The sequence below is a fragment of the Schistocerca cancellata genome, chromosome 4, assembly GCF_023864275.1.
Source record: "Schistocerca cancellata isolate TAMUIC-IGC-003103 chromosome 4, iqSchCanc2.1, whole genome shotgun sequence".
In the NCBI taxonomy this organism is placed as follows: Eukaryota; Metazoa; Arthropoda; class Insecta; order Orthoptera; family Acrididae; genus Schistocerca; species Schistocerca cancellata.
Window position 1 is genome coordinate 684,398,400 of NC_064629.1, and position 25,212 is coordinate 684,423,611.

A 25,212-nucleotide genomic window follows, 5' to 3' on the forward strand; every position below is an offset into this window, starting at 1 on the left:
TAAACTGGCACCTTACGTATAATTTAGAGTATTGTGTAGTTATGCTGCCACTGGATATTTGCAAAGTGCTTTACTTTTGTTTGTAAACTTGATGTATGTAGAAGTTTCCACATTGTGAGTATCACTACAGAGATTTTTCAGTAATCTGTGAGTCTTGATCCATCTCCGTAAGCCCTCGGAAATACTTATGAGAAAACTCATTACTTAAATAAAATACACTCCTGGAAATGGAAAAAAGAACACATTGACACCGGTGTGTCAGACCCACCATACTTGCTCCGGACACTGCGAGAGGGCTGTACAAGCAATGATCACACGCACGGCACAGCGGACACACCAGGAACCGCGGTGTTGGCCGTCGAATGGCGCTAGCTGCGCAGCATTTGTGCACCGCCGCCGTCAGTGTCAGCCAGTTTGCCGTGGCATATGGAGCTCCATCGCAGTCTTTAACACTGGTAGCATGCCGCGACAGCGTGGACGTGAACCGTATGTGCAATTGACGGACTTTGAGCGAGGGCGTATAGTGGGCATGCAGAAGGCCGGAGGACGTACCGCCGAATTGCTCAACACGTGGGGCGTGAGGTCTCCACAGTACATCGATGTTGTCGCCAGAGGTCGGCGGAAGGTGCACGTGCCCGTCGACCTGGGACCGGACCGCAGCGACGCACGGATGCACGCCAAGACCGTAGGATCCTACGCAGTGCCGTAGGGGACCGCACCGCCACTTCCCAGCACATTAGGGACACTGTTGCTCCTGGGGTATCGGCGAGGACCATTCGCAACTGTCTCCATGAAGCTGGACTACGGTCCCGCACACCGTTAGACCGTCTTCCGCTCACGCCCCAACATCGTGCAGCCCGCCTCCAGTGGTGTCGCGACAGGCGTGAATGGAGGGACGAATGGAGACGTGTCGTCTTCAGCGATGAGAGTCGCTTCTGCCTTGGTGCCAATGATGGTCGTATGCGTGTTTGGCGCCGTGCAGGTGAGCGCCACAATCAGGACTGCATACGACCGAGGCACACAGGGCCAACACCCGGTATCATGGTGTGGGGAGCGATCTCCTACACTGGCCGTACACCACTGGTGATCGTCGAGGGGCACTGAATAGTGCACGGTACATCCAAACCGTCATCGAACCCATTGTTCTACCATTCCTAGACCGGCAAGGGAACTTGCTGTTCCAACAGGACAATGCACGTCCGCATGTATCCAGTGCCACCCAACGTGCTCTAGAAGGTGTAAGTCAACTACCCTGGCCAGCAAGATCTCCAGATCTGTCCCCCATTGAGCATGTTTGGGACTGGATGAAGCGTCGTCTCACGCGGTCTGCACGTCCAGCACGAACGCTGGTCCAACTGAGGCGCCAGGTGGAAATGGCATGGCAAGCCGTTCCACAGGACTACATCCAGCATCTCTACGATCGTCTCCATGGGAGAATAGCAGCCTGCATTGTTGCGAAAGGTGGATATACACTGTACTAGTGCCGACATTGTGCATGCTCTGTTGCCTGTGTCTATGTGCCTATGGTTCTGTCAGTGTGATCATGTGATGTATCTGACCCCAGGAATGTGTCAATCAATAAAGTTTCCCCTTCCTGGGACAATGAATTCACGGTGTTCTTATTTCAATTTCCAGGAGTGTAGTTTGGACAAGAAGAGAATAGAAGCTTTCAAAATGTGGTGCTACAGAAGAATGCTGAAGATTACATGGGTAGATCATATAACTAATGAGGAGGTATTGAATAGGATTGGGAAGAAGAGAAGTTTGTGGCACAACTTGACTAGAAGATGGGATTGGTTGGTAAGACATATTCTGAGGCATCAAGGGATCACCAATTTAGTATTGGAGGGCAGCGTGGAGGGTAAAAATCTTAGAGGGAGACCAAGAGATGAATACACTAAACAGATACAGAAGGATGTACGTTGCAGTAGGTACTGGGAGATGATGAAGCTTGCACAGGATAGAGTACCATTGAGAGCTGCATCAAACCAGTCTCAGGACTGAAGACCACAACAACAACAACAACAGCTACTGACAACAACAACAACAACAACAACAATTAAAAGAAATGTGTGTTTTTGTGGAATTTTGTGCATAATTAAGTACAGTTTAGGGCAATAATGAAATAAAGCATAAGCTTTCGTAACTCTCCATTTCGCATTTTTTTGTGTAAGTGGGAGTTTTTGTGCTTTTCTATTTTTCCAGTGGAATGTACAAGATCTCTAACAGATGTATTAGTTCACAAATTTACTTCCATGCTGAAAATCAGATATTCTTACGTTGCACCCACACAATAACTAGTGCTAACTGTACACTTTCTTGTTAAATGTTCGCTTGTAGTCATGCTTATTTGACTTCGTCACCCTCTCAATCAAAGGATCTGTTATTTTTTCAGTGCAATATGGTCTGCAGCTGCGATGAATGCGATGATGCCTTTAACTGCCAGTCTCTTTATTTCATATATGATTGTACAATTCTGCCCTTAGGCCATTTTCAAGTATCTAAAACAGAGGCATTTTACATCGGATACGTTAGTGACACTTGTGATTTTGATTTAGGAACAAGTCATATCTGTAGATATACTAGGCACATTATAACTTACTTTATGGACAATTTTTTAGTAGTAAATTATGCAATGTATGTCATTGCTCCTATGACTCCTTGTCCTCAAAAGTAACATGCTCCTAAAACAGTGTAGAACCTCTCTAATTTATTTTATGAGCATAACATGATGACACAGCAACACCATACATGGCATAATTTTTTACTAAAAAATCGGTAAAGTAAGTTATATAATGTGCTTAGTATATCTACAGATATGACTTGTTCCTAAATCAAAGTCACAAGTGTCACTATGTATCCAGTGAATAATGCTTCCATTTTAGATATCTGAAAATAGCCTACGGCTGAAATTGTTCAATCGTATATGAAATAAAGAGAATGGCTGTTGAAGGCATCACAAAAACATTCAAAGGATATGTTCTCAGAGGCCATAGTTCCTTTGCAGCTAACTTTTCCTAGTAATTTACTTTTCTGTTTCCAGAATGAGATTTTCACTCTATAGCGATTTGCGCTAACATGAAACTTGCTGGCAGGTTGAAGCTGTGTGCCACACCCAGACTCAAGCTCAGGACCATTGCCTTTCACAGTCAAGTGCTCTACTGACTGAGATACCCATGCGTGACTCATGAGCAGTCCTCACAGCTTTACTTTTCTGTTAGCATTTATAATAGATTCAACATAGTCCATGTTTACACTGCACACGAAAGCCGATTCTTGCACAGTAAGCAACCAACTCCAAACACAAAGCACCATTTGTGAAAATGTTTAAACTCAAGTAGTGATGCCTACCAACATAGTCACTTGACTAGAATAAAAATGAGGTATGGAGATCCATAAGGGCCTAAAGCACACCACTGTCAATTCCACATTTAAGTGAATATTAGAGAAACCAGTGATACAGCTTTTAGTAAATTTTCATATATACAGTGTGGGCCTACAGCACAGATAAACCTGACTCACCATAAGATGAAAAGATTTCAGAAGCATGAATAAATGCTACAATCTCTCAATTGACGGCAATGTGTTTTAGGCCCTTAAGATTCTCACAAGAGAAACTCCCCTTCATACCCCACTCAGTTTTAGTGGTAAGAGGGCCCAGTGGACAGCCCATCAAAAACTGAACACTGATCAAGCATAAAAACAGGAAGAAGGTGTACTGAAATGTGAAAAAAAAAAAGCGAAGTAGAAAGAGTGAATGGTCCAAGCTCAAGAAATACTACATTGAGCACAGGCAAAGAGCCATGGTGTCATGGTTAAGTGGCTACACAGCAAACGAGCCCATGTTCAAAGCTCCATTGTGCCAATTTTTTTTTCCCTATCATTGATGTATCTGCTCATTGTTTTCAACTTTATGTCTGTGTCATGGTGTAATGACCGTTTGCAAAAGTGTACAGAAGAGGTCTACAATGAAAGACAATTCTGCACAACTACTCAGTTAGCAGCCAAAAGGAAATGGCTTTCGAATGGGAACCATAAACATTCAATGCCAAGGTGATAAGTCAACCGAATCCTCCACCAGAAAACTTGTCTGGTGGGTCATTCATGGCATTAGTGACAGTACATGTGTCACATGATAGGAATTTCTTACCAATGCACCTAATCTGTATGCCTGGTAATTGAGTGGGATATGCCTCCTTGCCTGATTTAGTTGTTTGTATGTGACCACTCCCAAGGAAATGATGAAAACATTATAGTTTGTCACATAAGCCGCAACAAATGAACGCAATAGTTTCACAATCACACAGCTTTCCCTGTGATCTATCAAACCATATGTTTTTAATGTTTTTGAAAATTTGTTCCATTTTGGAAGTTTTAACTCTTGTATTACTTTGTTGTAACACTGTTCACACCCATTTATTTGTTGTTTTCATTTCTGTGAGATGTCTATGTGGGTTCTCGCTTGCTCTCACTATTCATCACATTTACTTGTGAAGTAATGTACTCTTAACAATGACTCATATTCTGTAACCACCAATGTATAGTACTACAATTGCTACAACTACAGGAAGAGAACAAACATTTCAGTGACTGGATGGACAGTTGACAATTTTATGAAAGAAATAAATACACAAAATTGACACAAGGGAGTTTTGAACACTGCTCATTCACTTGGCAGTTCAACACCATGACCACTTATCCGCAACGCCATAGCTGTGTAAGTACGCTCGATGTTCTACTTGTTAAGTTTGGTCCATTTGCTGTTTCTATTTTGCTATTTTTTCACAGTTCAGTAAACATTCTTCCTGTTTTTATGCTTGATCTGTGTTCAGTTTTTGAAGGACTATCCACTGGACCATCTTACCACTAAATCTGAAGGGGAAGGGGGGGGGGGGGGGGGGGTTTCTCTTGTCAGCGCCTCAAATGGATTAATGTTTGATAAACTTCATAACTTAATACACAACTCAATAAGAAACCCACAAAATAGTTTTACTGACACTACAGCTTTAACATATACTGACGTCCAATCTAATTTTAGTAAAGTAAATAATGTGTCAATTAGCATATCTGAGGAGTGGGCTATCATATAGCAGGATTTATACTGAGCGAAGAAGGGTAAAAGTCTGCCGCAGTGTACTACCACCTGGCAGCACTGACGGAAACATCTAGTTGAGTGGCAAGGGCTAGCTGTGCACGTTGTTTATCAAATCTGTGTGTATTTGGTCCATAAAGCAGTTATGCCACACGAGTTGCGCATGCACAAAAGCTCCTTAAAGTGTGCATAACTGTAGGTGTGCTCATGATCCTGACGCCAAGTTTCAGAGTCTAGAGGTTCAGTAGTGCGGTAGATTTAAGTGTTGTATCTTTCCAGCATCTACGTCAAGATTAACAGCATTCAAAGAAAAATAGCAATAAATCCACAAGGTGTCGAAAGTTAGAGTGTTCACATGCTCTTGCGGTCTTACACAGCAGCTGCCACTGCAGGGAAGCTAAGACAAAAGGGCTGAATGAAAAATGTGAAGAAATCAAAAGAGAAATGACTGCCGGAAGGACTGACTCAGCATGTAGGAAAGTCAAAACAACATTTGGTGAAATTAAAAGCAAGGATGGTGACATTAAGAGTGCAATGGGAATTCCATTGTTAAATGCAGAGGAGAGAGCGGGTGGGTGGGAAGAGTACACTGAAGGTCTCTACGTGGGAGAAGATTTGTCTGATGTGTTGGAAGAGGAAACAGGAGTCAATTTCGAAGAGATAAGGGATCCAGTATTAGAATCACAATTTAAGAGAGCTTTGGATGACTTAAGGTTGAATAAGGCAGAAGATATTGATAACATTCCATCAAAATTTCAAACATCATTGGGGGAAGTGGCAACAAACAGACTATTCACACTGGTGCGTAGAATGTATGAGTCAGCTAAATACCATCTGACTTTTGGAAAAATATCATCCACACAATTCCAAAGACTGCAAGAGCTGATAAGTGCAAGAATTATTACACAATCCATTATTACACAATTATGCATCCAAGTTGCTGACAAGAATAACACACAGAAGAATGGAAAGAAATTGAGGATGTATTACGTGATGATCAGTTTGGCTTTAAGAGAGGTAATGGCACCAGAGAGGCAATTCTGACGTTGCAGTTGATAACGGAAGCAAGATGAAACAAAAATCAAGATACGCTCATTGGGTTTGTAAGAACAAAGTGCTCGGATTAAAAAGGATGTAAGACAGGAATGTAGTCTTTCACCCCTACTGTTCAATCTGTATATCAAAGAAGCAATGCTGGAAATAAAAGAAAGGTTCAGGAGTGGAATTAAAATTCAAGGTGAAAGGATATCAATGATACAATTTGCTGATGACATTGCTATCCTGAGTGAAAGTGTAGAAGAATGACATGATCTGCTGAATGGAATGAACAGTCTAATGAGTACAGAATATGGATTGAGAATAAATTGAAGAAAGACGATAGTTATGAGAATTAGCAGAAATGAGAACAGCATGAAACTTAACATCAGGATTTATGGTCACTAAGTAGATGAAGTTGAGGAATTCTGCTACCTAGGCAGCAAAATAACCCATGATGGACAGAGCAATGAGGACATCAAAAGCAGACTAGCACTGGTGAAAAGGGCGTTCCTGGCCAAGAGAAGTCTACTAGTAAGAAACATAGGCCTTAATTTGAGGAAGAACTTTCTGAGAATGTATGTTTGGAGCACAGCATCACGTGGTAGTGGAACATGGACTGTGGGAAAACCAGAACAGAAGAAAATTGAAGCATTTGAGATGTGGTGCTACAGACAAATGTTGAAAATTAGGTGGACTGATAAGGTAAGGGATGACAAGGTTCTGCTCAGAATCGGAGAGGAAAGGAATATGTGGAAAACACTGACAAGAAGAAGGGCCAGGATTATAGGACATCTGTTAAGACATCAGGGAATGACTTCCATGGTACTAGAGGTAGCTGTAGAAGGCAAAAACTTGAGAAGAAGACAGAGGTTGGAATACATCCAGCAAATAATTGAGGGCGTAGGTTGCAAGTGCTACTCTGAGATGAAGTGGTCGGCACAGGAGAGGAATTTGTGGTGGGCCATATCAAACCAGTCAGAAGACTGATGACTAAAAAAAAAGTGTCCTGTTACTATATCCCACTCTTTATTTAGCAGGCACTTGCTCTGGACTAAAATCCCAGGTTCTTGTAATGCTTGTTGCAATTCATTACAGTCCAATACTCATCCAAACAATCGGGAGTTTTTAAACATTAATCAATGAGTTCCATTTGAGTGTGAAAAAAAGCAAGGGAAGTACTTAGTGCACCTAGGCAGGGTTAAGCATGCCTAGGAGACACACAGCATTCCACCATTGTGCCTCACAGTGGTTACTTAAGTATGTCCAGAGCTTACAGTTATGAAGGACTTGATGATGCTCACCAGTCCCTAGCTCAGGGATCAACCTAGAACTCAGCCAATGAAGACTGAACACTACGTAACACTTGACATTTTGCAAGACCCAGGAGGTATGTGTCACTTATCAAATGTCACAGAGGTGAGAAGCGTTACTCCCTTCACTAAAATTACAACAATGCTATATACAGGGATGATCTACCATTCAAAAGAAACATAAAAGTGTAGATGAACAGCAAATTACATAAGATACCCAAGTGACAGATTTTTCTGAGTTCTCAATCTTTTGACTGGTTTGATGCAGCCCACCTTCAATTCCTCTCCCATGTCAACTTCTTCATCTGAGAGTAACTCATGCAATCTGTGTCCTCAATTATTTGGTGGATGTATTCCAATCCCTGTTTTCCACTACAGTTTTTACCTTATACAGCTCCCTCTGGTACCATGGAAGTTATTCTGTAATGTCTTAACAGATCTCTTAGCATCCTGTTTCTTCTTCTTGTCAATGTTTCCAATATATTCCTTTCCTCACTGATTCTCCAGAGAACTTCCTCATCCCTTACAAGTACACCTAATTTTCAACATTCTTCTGTAGCACCACATCTCAAATGTGTCACTTCACTTCTTTTCTGGTTTCCCACAATCCATGTTTCACTACCATACAATGTTGTGCTCCAAATGTACAGCCTAAGAAATTTCTTCCTCAAATTAAGGCCTGTTTGACAGTAGTTAACCTCTCTTGGCCAGGAATGCCCTTTTTGCCAGTGCTAGTCTGCTTTTCATGTCCTCCTTGCTCCATCCTTCATGGGTTATTTAAATGTCTAAATAGCAGAATTTCTCAACTACATCTACCATGTGATAATCAAATCTGATGTTAAGTTTCATTTCTATTGCTTATAATTACTTTCGTCTTTCTTCGATTTACTCTCAACAAATATTCTGTACTCATTAGACTGTTCATTCCATTCGGCATATTCTGTAAACCTTCTTCACTTTCACTGAAGATAGCAATGTCATCAGTGAATCTTACCATTGATATCCTTTCACCATGTAATTTTTATTCAACTCTGGAATCATATTTTATTTCCGTCACTGCTTCTTCGATATATAGACTGAGCAGTGCACCCCTGTCTTACACCCTTTTTAATTCAAGCACTTCATTCTTGGTCTTCCACTCTTACTGTTCCCTCTTGGCTCTTGTACATATTTCCCTATAACTTACCCTATTTTTCCCAGAATTTCGAACATATTAAACCATTTTACATCGGTGAATGCATAAGACGACAAATTCTATGAATGTGTGGCTGGATATGAAGTAAATAAATCTATTTCAGTTTTTCACAAGAAAAATGTACTCAGTGCCATCTAATTAGAATTTGCAGACAGCATACGAAGACAATGAACCACAAGTTGAAAGCCATAGGAAAATTATGTATTATTAACAAATATAGTGTCCTGGGACTCTTACCCTTCCTAAAGGGTTAAGGGTTCTCTATCTCCCACAATTCAGCCTCATGTCAATGAATGAGTCTGTACACACAAGATGTTTGCAGATGAAAAATGAAAGAAAGCAGTCATCAACCCAAATATTTATTTAAACACCAATGTGCTTAACAAAATGCTGAGCTATTGGAGACAGAATGCACTTACCTTCCAATAATGTGAGAACCAGCTCAGCTATCAGTTACAATGGAGAGTCATAGTTTAAAGTATAGTGGCCACACTATTATGTAAATCTGTATTTTCCCTACCTTCAGTTTCGTAGTCCCTGACGTTTGTCATCCACCAAGCCAGAAAGCTACAGAGAACTAAAGCATAAGCATATACGATGTATTCAGTTGATATCTGATGGTAATGAACTGCTGCTGTTGGCTCTCGGTTTGAATTAAAAATACATTGCTTTGTACCAACAAAAACACTTGAAAAAAGTGTAGCTCTAGCATTCACACCACCTAGATTCACTGAAAATTTCAGCCTCTGGAAATGAGTTCCTCTATGCATGCAATACATATCACTTCTGTTTTCAGCTATATCATGAAGCATAGTCAGTTTAAAAATGAGCTACTCATGAAACAAATTCTGTATGGTTGTATATCATGAAGCTCCCATGAATGTTGCTCACTGCCACATAGTAAAATGACTGGTTATGCATTACATGTGAGTGGATGCCAAACTATAAGACGTGAATGGTTAAACCTTACTCTGTATGGAAAAATTTGATGATGTCTGTCATGGGAACAGATTAAATACTATGTGTAGAAGCCATGCTTATACTCCCTAATTGTCCTTTACTCATGAGAAATTATCATTTCTTCTTTTATCATTATCAGACAATGAACTTCCAACTATTAAGTCAAAGCTATTTCTTGTAAGGACATAAAAGTGTGGATTATTTTATCTAATCTAAGAATTATAAAGAAGACTACTTAGAAAATCAACATACACTGCCTGACAAAAAAAGTGAAGCGCCCAGAAGACTTGGTCAGATGTCAACCTAATTTGATACAGGTACAGATCATGGGCGGCATTGTGGGTCTCCATTTGGACAGCTGGTTGAATCAATCAATATATAGATTTGTGGGGCATTCAGAAAGTGACAGTGGCAGGATGATGGACTGCGTGGGAACATAATCATTTTTAAGTTTCTAGTTGACCACATATGGGAGGGTCACCATGTTGTGCACCAGGAACATCATAACATCTTCACACCTGCAGTTGCCATTCCAGAACAAGTAATGGGGTCACTGCAGCATTCAGTGTCATCCTGCACCATTGGTTAAAGAGTAGCAGACTGACCGAGGGAATTACCATAACATTTGTAAGCTGTTGTTAACACCACAATACAAATGGCTGCATTTGAAGTCATGCCATGACTGGGAAACATGGATTGTAGATGAATAGCACCACATTATATTCTGTGATGAACTGCAGTACCCCAGATGAACATTGTCAGTGAGTATAACAGCAAACCTGAGAAGAGGTCCCACTCTCCCAATGTTTTGGAAAGTCTCAGCGTTGTGGCACAGATTATACGCCAAAAAGACAAATGAGATAAACAATTAAGGTCGGAAAGGAATACAGACAACATTGTGTGTTACTTGCTTTGTGGCCTTCACGTTCACCCTGGTTGCCACGTGCCACACCTCACAATGACCACGCAGTGCAAAGAGCACCAATTGTTCTCTGCTACAAGCTTCATATTTATTTTCAACGTGGTCTTACAGCACACTACTGAAAAACAGAAAAGGGCTAGCTAAGGATATAATTGCCCAGAAGCTGAAGAAAAATGAACTTATATTTTGCAGTTTGAGACCATTTATTGTTTGTGATGTGGAAAGTCATATGGAACGTATATATTTTGAAGACAAAGCATAAAATGACTGCATCCAATGCCAAGGTCAGGACACAATTAGGAATGAGACAATAGAAGAAACATGCCTGTATTTTCAATGATAATATAAACAAAGCTGGTATGTAACACAGAGACCAGCAAATGGGCTACTACTGTTTTCAGAGGAAGCAAATAAAGCAGTGGAAGAATCTTTTTTTCACATTTTCATGACGACATTTGTAAAATCATATGTTTCATATAAAAATTCAAGGCCTGTTAGCAAGCATTTTGTTGAATTTGATACTGAATTTGCAGCAGCTTTGATGAACAGAGGAGGCCTGGTTGAATCAACTTCCACACCAAATAGTTCACCTCTAAACAGACTCAGTTGAAGACATTTTCCTAAATTGATTTCAGTGACAGATGTGTCAAAATGCCCTGGGAGGAGATATAAAGTTTGTGTAGAACGAACCAAGGCAAGATCTCAGAACATGACAAGAAAATATACCAGGGAGTATTGTGAAGGATATGACGTAGGACTTCGTCTTTCAAAACGCTTTGAAATTTTTCATACGTGTAACTCAGTAATTTTCAATAAAAAATTCAATTTCGTACAATTTCATTTTTAGTACCAGCAACTTAGAATTACACCTCCATTCAGGAAACAAAAGACAAAAAAATTTTTGTAGTTTTGTACACAACACATTTTCATTTTTATAAAAAAAAAGTCACTGATGAAAGTCTATGGTTCTTTGCAGTATTTCATAAAAGAAAGACTCCACTTCCTAATGCAAAAAACTGACTTAAGGTCCATGGAATGGAAGCTGCTACACAAAATTCAGAAAAACTATCACAAACCACAGTATCAGCTAACTGAACTACACCTTAGCTGCCCAATCCACAAAGTATTAACATGTATTGAGAAATAGCTTAAACAGAGGAAGTGGCAAGGGAGAGAAGGGGAGGTTACCGATTTGTCATTTTGAACTACAGCTACACTCCGCATCCCTTCTTACAATGTGTGGCAGCGATTACTTGCGTACCACTAAAACTTCCTCATTTTCCTGTTCCATTCACACTATGACGTGTAGGAAGTACTACTATTGTTATGCCTGTAAAGCACTTCAAATTTCCCTGATTTTACCATTTTGGTCTCATCTGTTTCCTACATGGCAAGGGCATCATATTTTGAGCAACACTCAAGAACTCATTGAATAAGTTCTTGGTATGTTAGCTCCTTTGAGGGTGAATTACATTCCCTTATGATTTTTTCAATGAATCTAAGTATGAAAACTACCTTTACAACTTTTTTGTGGTTGTTCTACTTTATATCACTCAGGTTGCACACTCCAAGATATTTACCAGTTGTGACTATAGGGTGTATACACAAACAAGGGGAAAAAACGATTTCTTCGCTGCTAAAAATACACTTTTTCCTGGGTGAAAATACACTTTACTCCACAGGAAAGTACATTTTCTCCATGTTAAGTGTCAATATACCTTCTCTCAGAGCTGTAAAACTTTTCAGTCCTTAGAATGGTAATTGTTTCAAGGGTTTTATAGACCGGCATAGAGCTTCAAAGTACTTTAGAAAACGTAACACAGATAAGAAAAATAAAATAAAAACATGTTTTGAGAAGCTCTTTGATGCGTCGCAACATGGGCAATGCATATTTTCATATTATGAAGGTATAAATACGAGTTCCGCCAAATATAGCATGGTAGCTTCCGAAGCACTGAAACTGAGATTGCAATGTGCTTTTGTCAGCCAATCATAGCTCACATCACTTGATCTCACCAGCCAGAGACAGCAGATATTCAGAGCAGAGGACAAATGATGTAGTCAGTCAATAGCAGACACACAATTCAGAAAAGTTAAGGGTTTTAATTGAGATACATAACAGTGCTGCTACAAGAAAAGCTACAATTTCACATACAATATTGGCCATCCAAAACTTTTTGCTGTTTTTTTTTTTTCTAAGGGTGTGGTTAGGCAGGATCCTAAGAGACCAGCTTATTTTGCAGCAGCTGAACATTTCTGACAAGCAAGATTATAAATTTCAGAGCTATTCTCCGAACATTTCGTGGGTCACCTGGTCGAATACATGTTCCATCGAGCACTTCGACTTTTTCGTAAAAAAACCAATTATGTGTGAAAGCACTCAAGAACCCACCTTGCAATAATTTGAACTACATCCTATGAAAGAACTAAAATAAATGTAAAAACCTAACCTTAAAGCTTGGTCTATTTTAAGATGTATTACCCTTTAAGATATATTAAACACAAATGTGATAGTAAAATTTGAAATCATGGCTTAAATGGCTGGTCTTCTGGGCCTGAAGTTTTTCTAAGCAGATAGTACTCAAAGTGTTAAGTTTTGAATTAGAGTCAAATGCTCCACAATTTAAGAAATTCATCACATTCCCACACATAATATTATTCATCTTGCATAAAAGGGAATTTACTTTGAAAGTAACACTTCTCAAACCATCATTCGTAATATTTTCTCACGACCTATTAGAAACATAAACAGCTATGACATCATGCTCATCAAAAGCTGTTTGCTGTTACCACATATTGCACAGTCTTCGTCCTAAAGCCTTCTGACACAGTCTGCTGTCAGCAGACATTTGTGTGTGCACTGTATTTTGCAGTTGTAAATGGTGCATTTTCTTTGCAATTAAATTTTTATTTTGGTGTTATTCTCTCATTTATGTTTTATTGGGATCAAAAATTCCTGGAACTGTAAAAAAATTCCCATGTTTTTCTCATATTTTTCCTAGATTTCCAAGTCCCGGGGCATAAACACTCTGGACTATTGTCAGTGATTGATCGTAATCATACAATAATGGATTTTTCTTCCAATTTGCGAATAACACTTTACTCTTGTTTACACTGCGGGGCTACTGCACAACCCCAGCACCAAGCAGTGATCCATTTCGGGTTTTCCTGCGTTTTGCAAAAATTTTCTGAAATTTCGACTTCCCTACATACAGTAGCTTCATCTACAAAGAGTCTCATGATGCTCTAATGGATCCCATATACCCAGTGTTTAGCAGTAGAGTTTTTTGAGACTGCTCACATATAAAAGGTATGTCTAAAGGTAAATATCGCATCTGATGAAGCCTGCCCATAAAGAACAATATGCTGTCTTCTATCTAACAGAAATCCTCAACCTAATTGCATGGTTTTTACAACATTCATTAAGCTGGTATTCTGTTCAACTGGGTGACAATGTGGAATTGTACTGAATGTTTTCAAGAAGTCTAGGAACATGGCATGAAAAAAGCCTTCTGAATCTCATGAACAAACAGAGAAGGGAGTTTCACATAATTCCTGTTTGCAGAGTCCACACTGATTCCAGCAGAGGAGATTTTTAATTTCCAGGAATGTCATAACACACTAGCATAGAACATATCTACAAAATAAGCCAGTAATTACAACCAATTGCTTTTCAGCAATTCTGAGACAATTAAAAGACCAAATTATAATGCCATTTTCCTCAGCTAAACAATTTTAGAAGACAGAATTCAGTACTTCAGCATTTTATGTGACATCCATTGTTTCAGTTGCAGTATGATGACTGAATGATTATATAAATGACTTTGGTATGTTTACTGCTTTCAGGTAATCTTGTCACAGTGTTCTCCCTATGCTCATTGTGCTATACAATAAACAGCCAGAAAAGGCAATGGTCTCACTGAAAAGCTGACATTTTTCTTGAATTCCTGCATCAGCTGTACAAAGCTGGAGAACAGTACTGAAGTTGCATTATGGAAAGACCAACTGCTGACAACATAAACAATAAGAAAATTGTGTGTGAAGTTTCTGCAAATGGAATAATAGTAGTATAGGAAGTGAATTATACAGAGCTACAGGTATCCATTTACAGCACCGAAACAGATAAGGGTTCCAGTGGACTGAAAAGATGAAGACACAACAAAATTATTGCTAAACAAAATATTAGCCTCCCATCAATTTGTCAGAATTTTCATTGCAGTATTAGGGTCCCAAAAAAGTGCAACAGTAGAATATATTGCACTACTTGATGCCACACTCACATATTCCCCTTGTAATAGAAACTAAAGTGCATAATAACCGGTAAGCATCTACATTTGGAAACAGATCTCTCAGACACTACCTTTTCCTTTCTTCTCCTTTTTTTGCCTTTAACAATAGATAGGCAGTGAAAATTGCAACAAAAGCATCCTAAAGAATAACGTCTTTTGTTTCAGAATCATAAATGAGATAGTTCCGATAAATGTTTGAATAATCTGCTCAACATTTTTTCAACAAGTACACGTAATTAAAAATGAAACTCAATTCATAATGGAACAGTATTCTGGAGCATCTAATACACAAAATTACATACAGCTGTACTTCATTAAACTTCTCTAGTGCAAACTATGAAAAACCACTTACCATCAATGTTAATAAAGTAGCTGCGAAATCTGGTGTAATAAATATGAACACATATATTATTCTGTTATCTTTGTTTTTCAGTCAACATTTTACAAATACAGCTGTAATCATTCCAAAACTAGCAAAATAACTCATTTAATACTTTAAAAAAATTTCATTCAAAAACCATAAGTTTGTCTGCTTGTATGAAACATACATTAATGCTATGAGAAGTTAATCAAAGTGATCAAGTCAATGTCAATAAATATCAAAAGCAGAAAGATATTGTACAACAGCTTTAATTTTCACCTTTAAAAATATAGTTATGAAATTAATTTTTTGTCTGCGGGTACATCTCTGCAGTCCTGGTACACATTAAAATCCAAGCACCACAGTATTCTAGCACACAACTAGAGGATTTAAAACAAAGGGCCGCAGCCCCCAAGTACAGTAAGCAGTGAAGGAACAGCACAGTAATAAATATTCCATGCTGAGTAGGCAGAAGAATACAGCAACAGTGCACTATCATATAACACAGTGATTAGGTGGCATAGATGTTCCCAGTGTGGTCCGGCAAGGTCAAAGAATGAAATTATTTTGCAAAGAACAAAGAATTGGAAGAGGAGCGGAGGCCCTGGTGCATATAACAATTGAAGTGATAGTGGGAAAAGTGAATATCAGCCGTGGACCAATTTTCAGCATCTTAATACAACATTTTGAACACGAGTGGACAGGAAGCACCGGAAATGTCGCATGCAGCTGTGTGAATCTAGATGACTTCTTTAGCTATCTAATCACAATGGACAAGTGCTGTGTCTATCACCATGATATCAAAACAAAGGAACAAAGTAAGCAGTGCAAACACACAAATCCACTACCACCAGAAAAGGAAACAAGTCAACCATATCATCGGGCATGGCGATACTGGGCTCTTTTCTGGGACTATCATGATGTGGTGTTAACAGAGTATGCTCAAGAGGGGAGAAAACATCACAGGAGCATGCTACTGAACGTTACAGAAGGCTGTTAAGATTGAGTTTTTCAGGAAGCTGTCCATGAGAGCATTCTGCACAGGACACAGTCACACATGCTGCTTCTTTGGGATATCTAAATTTGGCACACCTCTCATATTCTGCTGAAACAACACTCAGTTACTTTTTAGATGAAGAAACTGTTGCAGAGTAGGCATTTCCAGAATTATGATGACACGGTTTTCAAGGTGGAACATTTCCCGAACAACCAAAATGCAGCCTTCTACAATCAAGTTCTCCACAAAATCACTCATTCAGAAAACATGTCGCATTGAAGGAGGAGTATGTAGAGTAGGTCTGGCACCATCAAAAAGTTTCATGGTCGCACCTCGATTTTTTCGAGCTGATGATTAAAACGTTAGGACCACGCCAATACATAATTTATTCCAAAAAATACAGTTCAGTTTACTAAATAAACTAATTTCATTTACAAACTTAATTTGATAAAAAAATTCTCTAGTAACCATAAAAAGTGATAACACTTCAGTAGTTTGGATTCTCGATCATACATTATATCCGTTTGATTTGAAATCAAATTTGTTGTAATCTAGCTGCAACAGCAGTACCATCTTCTAGTCTTGACGGGGAAGCAATATGCTCATCTCTTCTTCAATACTCACACAGTCTTTCTTTCAAATTAATACACATACTTAATAATGCTTTGCTAGAACACCTTTTCATTTTTTAATAAAATTATCTACAAGGATAAATTGTGACAAGGTCACTGATCTACATTAACTAGTTTATATCAACTTCTGGAAATTCTTCCACGATATTTTCTTAGTAAAATCACCAACATGCTGTATCATTTCAATACCCATTTGGCTTATATCCCAAATGACCATCAATGCAACTAAGTCTTAATACTTCCAAAACATTACAAGATTGAAACTCATTCAAACTTACATTCAGCAGATCACTTATATTTCTGTTAGTGATGCATCTGCAGTTCAGCAATGTATAATAATCTAAAATGGCAGAACTTCTGTTGTAATAAAAAGATACCGTAAACTGGGGCGTCTTTGGGACGTATTTTAGTATTTTCCTGGATTTCTGAAGAGCTTTAGCATATTAAATGACTAAATGAAAGTTAGTTTTATATATTTAACCTTCCTCTATTTGAATATTAAATGCATTTTGCTCTGTAACCATTCCTTGCCAAGTGAGACCCCTCAGATTTTGTCCTAATTTTACCCCATGGGTTGGGGTAACATAGGGACAAGTCATTTTTCAGGCTAAAGCCAATAAAGAAAAAGAAACTGTGCAAATGTTAGACTATCAACTCTTTATTTGGACAATACTGGCTCTACTACAATGACTTAAAAGTAATAGTAACATAGAAATTCTGAAAAAATCAATAATTACACACATTAAAGAATTTGAGAAATTAATGGGTAACTGTGACCAGATAATAAATCATGAAAAAATGCAAATCACCAAAAAATAAAAAAAGACATCTCGTAAAATTCAGTCTAGCACATACAGTCCCAACTCCTTAACATAAAAAATACCTTGATGACCAATTTTCTCCAACGGGCTGATGATTTGGAAATGCCTTCTGCAACATATTCTAGAAGATCCTATTTCTCGGGCCACTTCCACTTGTTTCCACATTTTTCCATGGTGCAGACCACATAACCCTCTGTTGTTCTTTCTGTGACTTGTCCTGGATACAGTTTAGCTTCATATGGAATAAGTATGTACATCTCACAGCACACATTCTCTGTTTGGTTCCCATGGGACACAACCAAGTGGGTTGGTAGACTAATCAGTGTCTTTAGACCCATATTCCTCATCCTCAACATCCATGGTTACACTGTCATCCAATTCTATAAGGAACAGAAGACGATCTCTCGTCAGTACCATTGTCCGTGTCCTCTTTGTTTACCATTGTCTTTGCCAGATGAGGAGCTCTCTGTGCAGTTTTAGTTCCTTTTACTGAAGTGGATGGCTCGTTCATCTTGCCAGCAAGAACATCAGCTGCATAAATGCTCTTCCCTGCAGGAACATTTACCCTTTTACATCTCACAGTCGGACACTTCTGAAATGCTTCATTTTGCTTCTGCACGAGTTGATAACTGAAGGTGTCGCCGATGACTGCAGTGAGGTTTGTTTACTGAGCCATCATGAATGACGGAATCCTTTCCAGCATAATTTGGCAATTCAAGGGGTATTTGCCAGTTTTCTGGACAAGTTATCTCCTCTTGAGGTCATGAATTTCCACATCTTCTTGAGCAAGGTGGGGAATTTGTCCTTGGGCCCAGAGCTACACCTGCTGCCCACTGCTGTCTGTTTCCAGTCCCCAAGGATCTTCTGCCACTGTACTTTCAAAGGTCGAAAGTATGCAACATCAAGCAGTTGCAAAGAGTGGGTTGCATTCAGTGGCAGTGTAATGAATTTTATGTTATATTCTTCACTTCAAGATTAATAGGCAAGCTCAGGTTGTCACTTATAATAAGCTTAACACCATTTTGTTTTAAGATAGGCAGGAGTAACTGGATAGCCAATCCTATAGGCACTTACTGTAACACCACCCACTCTTGGTTCCGTTATACCTAGCTTCTGGTGGCCCATTTTCCATCCATGTGTCCCACAATTTTTCAGCTTTGTAATTTAATATAAGGGGAGCAAGTGTTCCCACTGCATTACCACACACTATTAAGGAGTTGCATGTTTTTGACAAGTTCTGTATTTGTTCAGGACACTTTGTTCCCCTTTTAGTAATTATTATTGAACCCCATGGTTCATCAACTAAATTGATTTCATCATAATTCCGCAAATTCACAGATGGAACATCTTCCATCTCTATCTCCAGATTGTCAAAGAATGCATTCATGATTTCTTTGTCATTTTCTGCTTTTGCATACATGATGTTTTTTGTCAGCCTGTGTGTCAAAACAGCATTGTGCCCTTGCATAAATTGTCTTGCCCACTCTATTCCAGGGAAGTTGTTTTTAAATATGGCTTCCTTCCTGTTACATCTGTCAAGGCACGCCTTTACCATACATCAGAGGTCAAATGTCTGCATGGGAAATCCAAAACTTGATAAAGCTACTGCACGGGAAACAAACCGTTCCTCTACACACACAATGCCTGCCAACTGTCCCCCATGACTTTCTTTAACTTTTAGTAGAGGTGTGTTCTTTGGGATTCCATACTTTTGAGAAGCCTTCCCGACAGTTCCTAAAACAAAACAGATAATCAAAGTTAGTTACAACATATATGTGGGGTAACTTTGAGACAGTCCCAAAGCTGCCCCATGAAAAACCTCGTTACCGACAAAAGCATCCAAACTAGTTACTAATTATGGGATGTTTTCTTATATATTCACAGAACTGTTAGCTAAAGCATTTACAATGTGTTATATTTACCTGTCTTTTGTGGTCCAAATGTAGTTCCACTTTTGTATGTGAAAGTTTGCAGCATGCTTATCACTTGTCACCACTGGCACGAATACGAAAATGGCTGCTGCCTATTACAGGTGGTATGTGGAAATTTTGGAGATGGCCAATAGATGGCAGCAAAGATCAAAGTTAGTAGAGACCGCGGAAGCAACATGGTATCTCACAAGTTGCGGCCTGCACATTGAAGGATCGCTGACCTAATATTACTCTACCAGTCCCAAAGTAGTCCCAGTTTATGGTGGTTCCTTTTGATATATCAGGGTTAAAAGTAAACACCTTAGTTCACACACAATGGCAACAGATACATAAAACAACCAGTGACAAAACATTCACAAAGTTTAACATTTGATTGACACATGAAAAGCAACACTGTATTGCAGTCTGTAAACAAGATGTTCATTTTTCAACAGAGCAGAAGGCTGAAAGAAACAGCTCAAGCGGGATAAACCACATATAACCCCGGGAGGACACACAGATAGCCGGCAGGAAACTGGGAATACTACAGCTTAGTGGCTTATTTATAGCAAAATAATTGGAGGTGGATAACTGCCTCATTTACAGAAACATAGTAGAAAGAAAAGGTCATGGCTTTGTCAATGGAATCATTAGTTTGAAGGAGTTTTTGAAAACTAAAAATCCTTCTATCAGTATGACCAGATTGACATTTGCATCCTTAACTTTCCAATCGATTTGAACCTTGCATTTGTCAAATGGCAATCTTGTTCCTTAAGCACAGTGTAACCTCTTTCCTTCAAACTGCATTATAAAAATTGGGAATTACTCAAAATCCACAAAATTACTCTACACATAAGGCACAACTGATTAGACTGAAACTACAAAAACTGATCATGGACAAAAATAGGCTGCTATGAGCAAAAAACAGGCTGAAGAAATGATGAAGTGGATAAAAAATGGCTCATGGAAATGCCGGTCAAAAGATTAACATACTACTAAGGAACACACAAAAAATAAAATAGGCATAATTAACAGAAATGAAAAAGCTAAAAACAGATGACTGAGAACATGAAAACTGTAAAAAAAAGAAGAGAAAGGAATAATAAGGGTACAGAGAACAAGTGGGATTGGAAAAAGTGTACTTTGTGCTTAATCTAGTGTCAAGAGCCAAGACTGTTACTATCAGAAACACACACATTCATGGCCTAACACTGCTGAAAATCTGTTCCTCATTAACCATAACATATCATGCCCAAAACCTCATTCATCTCCATCTTAATCTATTTCACTCTGGAATGGTAACTTACAATCAGACAAATCAGGATTACAATCACTGGAATGTGGATCACTCCTCTCAACAGTATTTCTGGTTCCAGTCATTTCTCCTTCTCCTGTAAGGGTTCAATACAAATTTGACAGTTATTTCATTTGAGAAACAGCACAATTTTTCAAATCTCTTGCTGGAAAATGGAATCACTATGGCTTTGCAAAAGTAATAATTATACAAGTGTTAATAAAAAAAGGCTCTGACCCCCTCCCCCACCCACTTTTGCACTAGACATTCATTATTCTCTTTTGGTGTTAACATTACCTCCTACTTATACACATATTTTGAAACATGTCTTCCCAACCTACAGCACATTACATAAGTGGGGCATTACTTTTCAGATCATTTAGAATAGTCTTAAATTTCTTTAAATATTTTATGACTTCATTTTTAAAGTGAGGTTGAGCACTGTCAGGAACAATGTTATGAGTATGAACATGAAGTACACTCCTGTAAAAAGTATGGAAAATGACTGCATGCAGTAAGTCATCTCCTTACAGTTAGAAAATGTAACCATCACCACTAAACCTGAAAATGAAACAACTTTTGATTATTTCTGGTGTTGAAAACCTGGTAATTTCTACAATTGGCCACCACATTTTCCTTGTAATTGTTATGAATCCCTGTCTCACTACTGTTGGAAATTTATTAAAAAAAAAAGAAAAAAGAAAAGAAAAGAAAAAAAGAAAGAAAGCAACCACTCGCCTACTGTTTCTATTCAGCCTATTTCATGGCAGGCAAATTGGATATAGGATGCACAAAAAGCAGAGGGATGGAGAATTATTGCCAAATGAACAGTATAATAACATTAGCACCTTTGTCTGCATTACATAAAACACTGCTCTTATAAAACATGCAAGGTACAACATTTAACTATTAAGGAAGCTGTAGCAAAAAAGTGATTCTCAGACATTCTTGATCGTTTCTTGTAGAATTCATACAAAAAGGAGTTTCATGGCTTTTAGCTTCTGGCCTCATTTGGGGTAAATGTGAGTATGTGTGTGTACCTGCATTGTGTAAAAACTTAAACTATGTTATCTTGACCTCTTCCATCAAATGCACTTTTGTAACTAACCTGTAATGACCACTGAAAATCTGTACCAAATTAGGATTCAAACCTATATTTCCTGCATATTGCAAGTGAATGCCTTACTTCCTAGGCTATCTGAGCATACCTCCAGGCCTAAATTTAACTTCAGTTTTGTGATTTCTCATAGTTGGCTTCACTTAGGAAATTCTGCCCCGTATTAAAACCAACCGATTGATAGTTGAGTTCCTCCCATGTCAAATTTTCTCTCCTTTATAGCCTAAGCGTTGAGGGAGCACCCATACTGCCAGCTGCACTATATTGTAAGATAAAAAATACAATTTGACAAAACTCAAAGACAAAACCATCAACCTGCCTGCGTCATGAAGCATGTACCTTTCAGGAGGTGGACAAAATAACATGAAAACAACCACAAGACAGGGCAGGAACCAGCAATATCTAAACAACCTGAACACTACTGAGTTTTGAAGAATATAAATTCCGTATTCTTGTCAATGGGACTTCGTGCCATTCCTCGCAGAGGAAACTTCTGGAGAGATTCTAGCAAAGAGCCATCAGCCCCTAAATCTTTTCCAAACAATATCACAATAACTGAATAATGTTCAGATAAAGTGACTGTGGAGGTCCTGAAAGCAAACCGTTTTATTCTCACAATCATCAAATCAATCTTGAACATGTGGAACTGTAGGAATGGTGCATAATCACTCAGGGACATATAAGCTCACCAGACAAAATATTAGTAACCCACTTAGAAAAGCTTACTGGTCATCTAGAATTCTAAAGACAGTGTAGGATTGGTACCAGGCAGTTGTGACCCTCCACTGCTGACGTAAGACATGGCACTGAAATGCCATGTTGTGCCAGCAAGTTGTATGGTATCAACACAGTAACATGGGTCGACAGGGAAACATAACAGAATGGCAGAAAGGAGCTATCAGGCTCGGACGTGTTCTTGACCACACAGGGAATGAAATTATCCAACTTGTTTACATAAAAACATAATCAGACCAATGCATCTGCAAGGAATGCTGTACCACTCACAGTCACATAATACGGTGTATGAGCAGTGGTAAAAAATGATCCGAAATTGGCAGGGTCCGGATATGATTACCACACCTGTTTCACTGATAAGTGGCTTCAAATCTAATTGGAGTTACTGCTGTCTGTGAATGTAGGTCCACCTCACATAGTTTCCAACCAAACATTGTGAAGTGAGTGGTATACAATTGTGATTTGGAGACAGTGACTTTGCAAAACGCCAGTGCCCTCTGCGGCATTTAAAGTTGCAAGTTTTCGATGGCCCAAATAAAACAGAAACTGGCAGTAGCTGACTGCAGACATGTAGTGTGATTCGACAAATTGCAGTTTTGACTCCTTTCAAATGTTGCATGACATCGAGTGCATTGACGCCAAATGAGGTGTTTAACACACAAGGTGTGGTGGGTGTAGTTCATCCCAAAGGTGGTTCTATGATATTATTTTGAAGCCTCTTATTGAGCTGAGGCCTCATCAAGGCTAGAGGGGGTGTTTCATGGTATTACCATGATGTCTCCAGGGAGGTGACTAATATTCTGTCTGGAGTATGTAAGTGATTACTGGAAACAAGGTATGCAACAATGAATCAATATGATATGAAAAAAATCATACAGCTTAACAATTACCTTTTCTTTCAGTGCAACTAAAACCATTATAATACAGGGTGAGTCAGCGTTACCTGACATTTCTGGCTAGAGAAGTAGTAGGTGAGTCGTCATAGTGGAGAGGCATGCTTGGGCTTATTGTTTTCCCCTCCCCTACAACAGCGCCTTAGTTATAATGGAGAGGTGGACTGTGCAACACTGTGCATTCATCAAAGCAACAGTCTTTAAAAATGCAAGAATTCAGAATCTGTGACCACCACTCAGTGAACATCCATCCCCAATTCAACATTTCACATAATGGTGCAATACCGTTCTGTTATGCTTTAAGAACTTTTGTGAGACAGTGAAAAAAAAACTGGGAGGCAGTGCAATGGTGACCATATCACCTGAAAATGTTGACGTTGTGCACCATGCAATTCAACAGGGCTCCAATCGACTTGCAATATGACATGCACAGTCTCTTGGGTTATCGAAGTCGTCCGTTTGACGCATTTTACACTATCTAAATTTTCATCCCTACAAAACTGTGATTATTCAGGAGTTGAAGGCTCAAGATTTTGTGAGAAGGAGATGTTTTGCTTACGTAACGGAAGATAGGTTGGTGGAAGAACCTGGGATTGTGATTTTAATGTCATATGAGGCTCATTTTTACCTAAAAGGCATTGCTAATAAGCAAAATTGTCATTATTGGTCTCTAAACACCCTCAGCAACTCCAACAGCACCCACTGCATTGTAAAACAGTTACAGTGTTTGCTAGATTAGGGAAATTTGGTGTCATGGGAAATTATTTCTTTGAAGAAAAGGGAAAGCCAGCACCATGAAATCAGAGTGTTATTTGATCATCTTGTGTGAATTTCTCGTCTTGAAACTTCATTGTCATGGCATGAATTGTCGAATTGTTTGGTTGCAGAAAAACGGTATGACAGCTCACACTACCAATGTGTGTATGTCTGAAGTCAGAAAGTTGTTTCTGCAGAAAGTGATATCCAATAGAGGAGGTGTTGACTAGTCACCCTGTTCTACAGACCTTACTTCACGTGACTTTTTCTAGGGGGGCTTCTTCAGTAACAAAGCGTACATTAGTAAGCCATGTACCATGCTTCAATTAAAGAATACCACTGAGCAAATGATTCATGCTATACCTCGTAACATATTGGAGAGAGTGATGACAAACTTAGTGCAGGGGGTTGACAAGTATGTCGAAAAAAAGGGCCAGTACTTGAAAGACGTTATCTTCCACAAGTAATTAATTTCTGTCAAAATTAACACATAATATGTAAACTGTTATTCACGGTGTACCTTTTGAAATAAAATAAGTTGCTATGGGTTAAAATTTCATTCTGTACAATAAATTAAATTAAAATTCTTCAGAACTGGGATTCAAGCCAGGACTGTTTCTTTTATAGACAACATTTTTCCTGACTAACTTATGCAACAATGACTCCTTACCTGACTTTATAAGTTTGGTTCTTCCACAACAACTATTGTGAAGTGTACAAAAGCAGGGAGAAATATTAGGATACCTGAATCACTGAAGGTAAGTTATCACTGGATATCTCTGTTTACGACAGGATATCTCTGTCAGAAAAAGAACTGCCTGCAAAAGATTAGTTTCACACAGTTTTAATATTTCAGGATGTTTTACAAGAGACATCGTCAGAGTATCATA

At 38.8% G+C, this 25,212-nt stretch overlaps 1 protein-coding gene across 3 annotated transcripts in view; it reads right to left on the reverse strand.

Annotated features, from left to right (window-relative positions):
* LOC126183522 (C2 domain-containing protein 5) overlaps positions 1 to 25,212 on the reverse strand; it is a 224,131-nt gene that overhangs the window by 169,831 nt on the left and 29,088 nt on the right. For 2 of the 3 annotated variants that reach the window (XM_049925579.1, XM_049925580.1), the window contains exon 2: positions 20,835 to 20,918. The exons of the other annotated variant lie outside the window; for it this stretch is intronic. In XM_049925579.1, coding sequence (XP_049781536.1) covers positions 20,835 to 20,907 — 73 coding nt within the window. In that variant the 5' untranslated portion in view covers positions 20,908 to 20,918. The remainder of the gene's footprint in view (positions 1 to 20,834; positions 20,919 to 25,212) is intronic. 3 annotated transcript variants of the gene reach the window in all.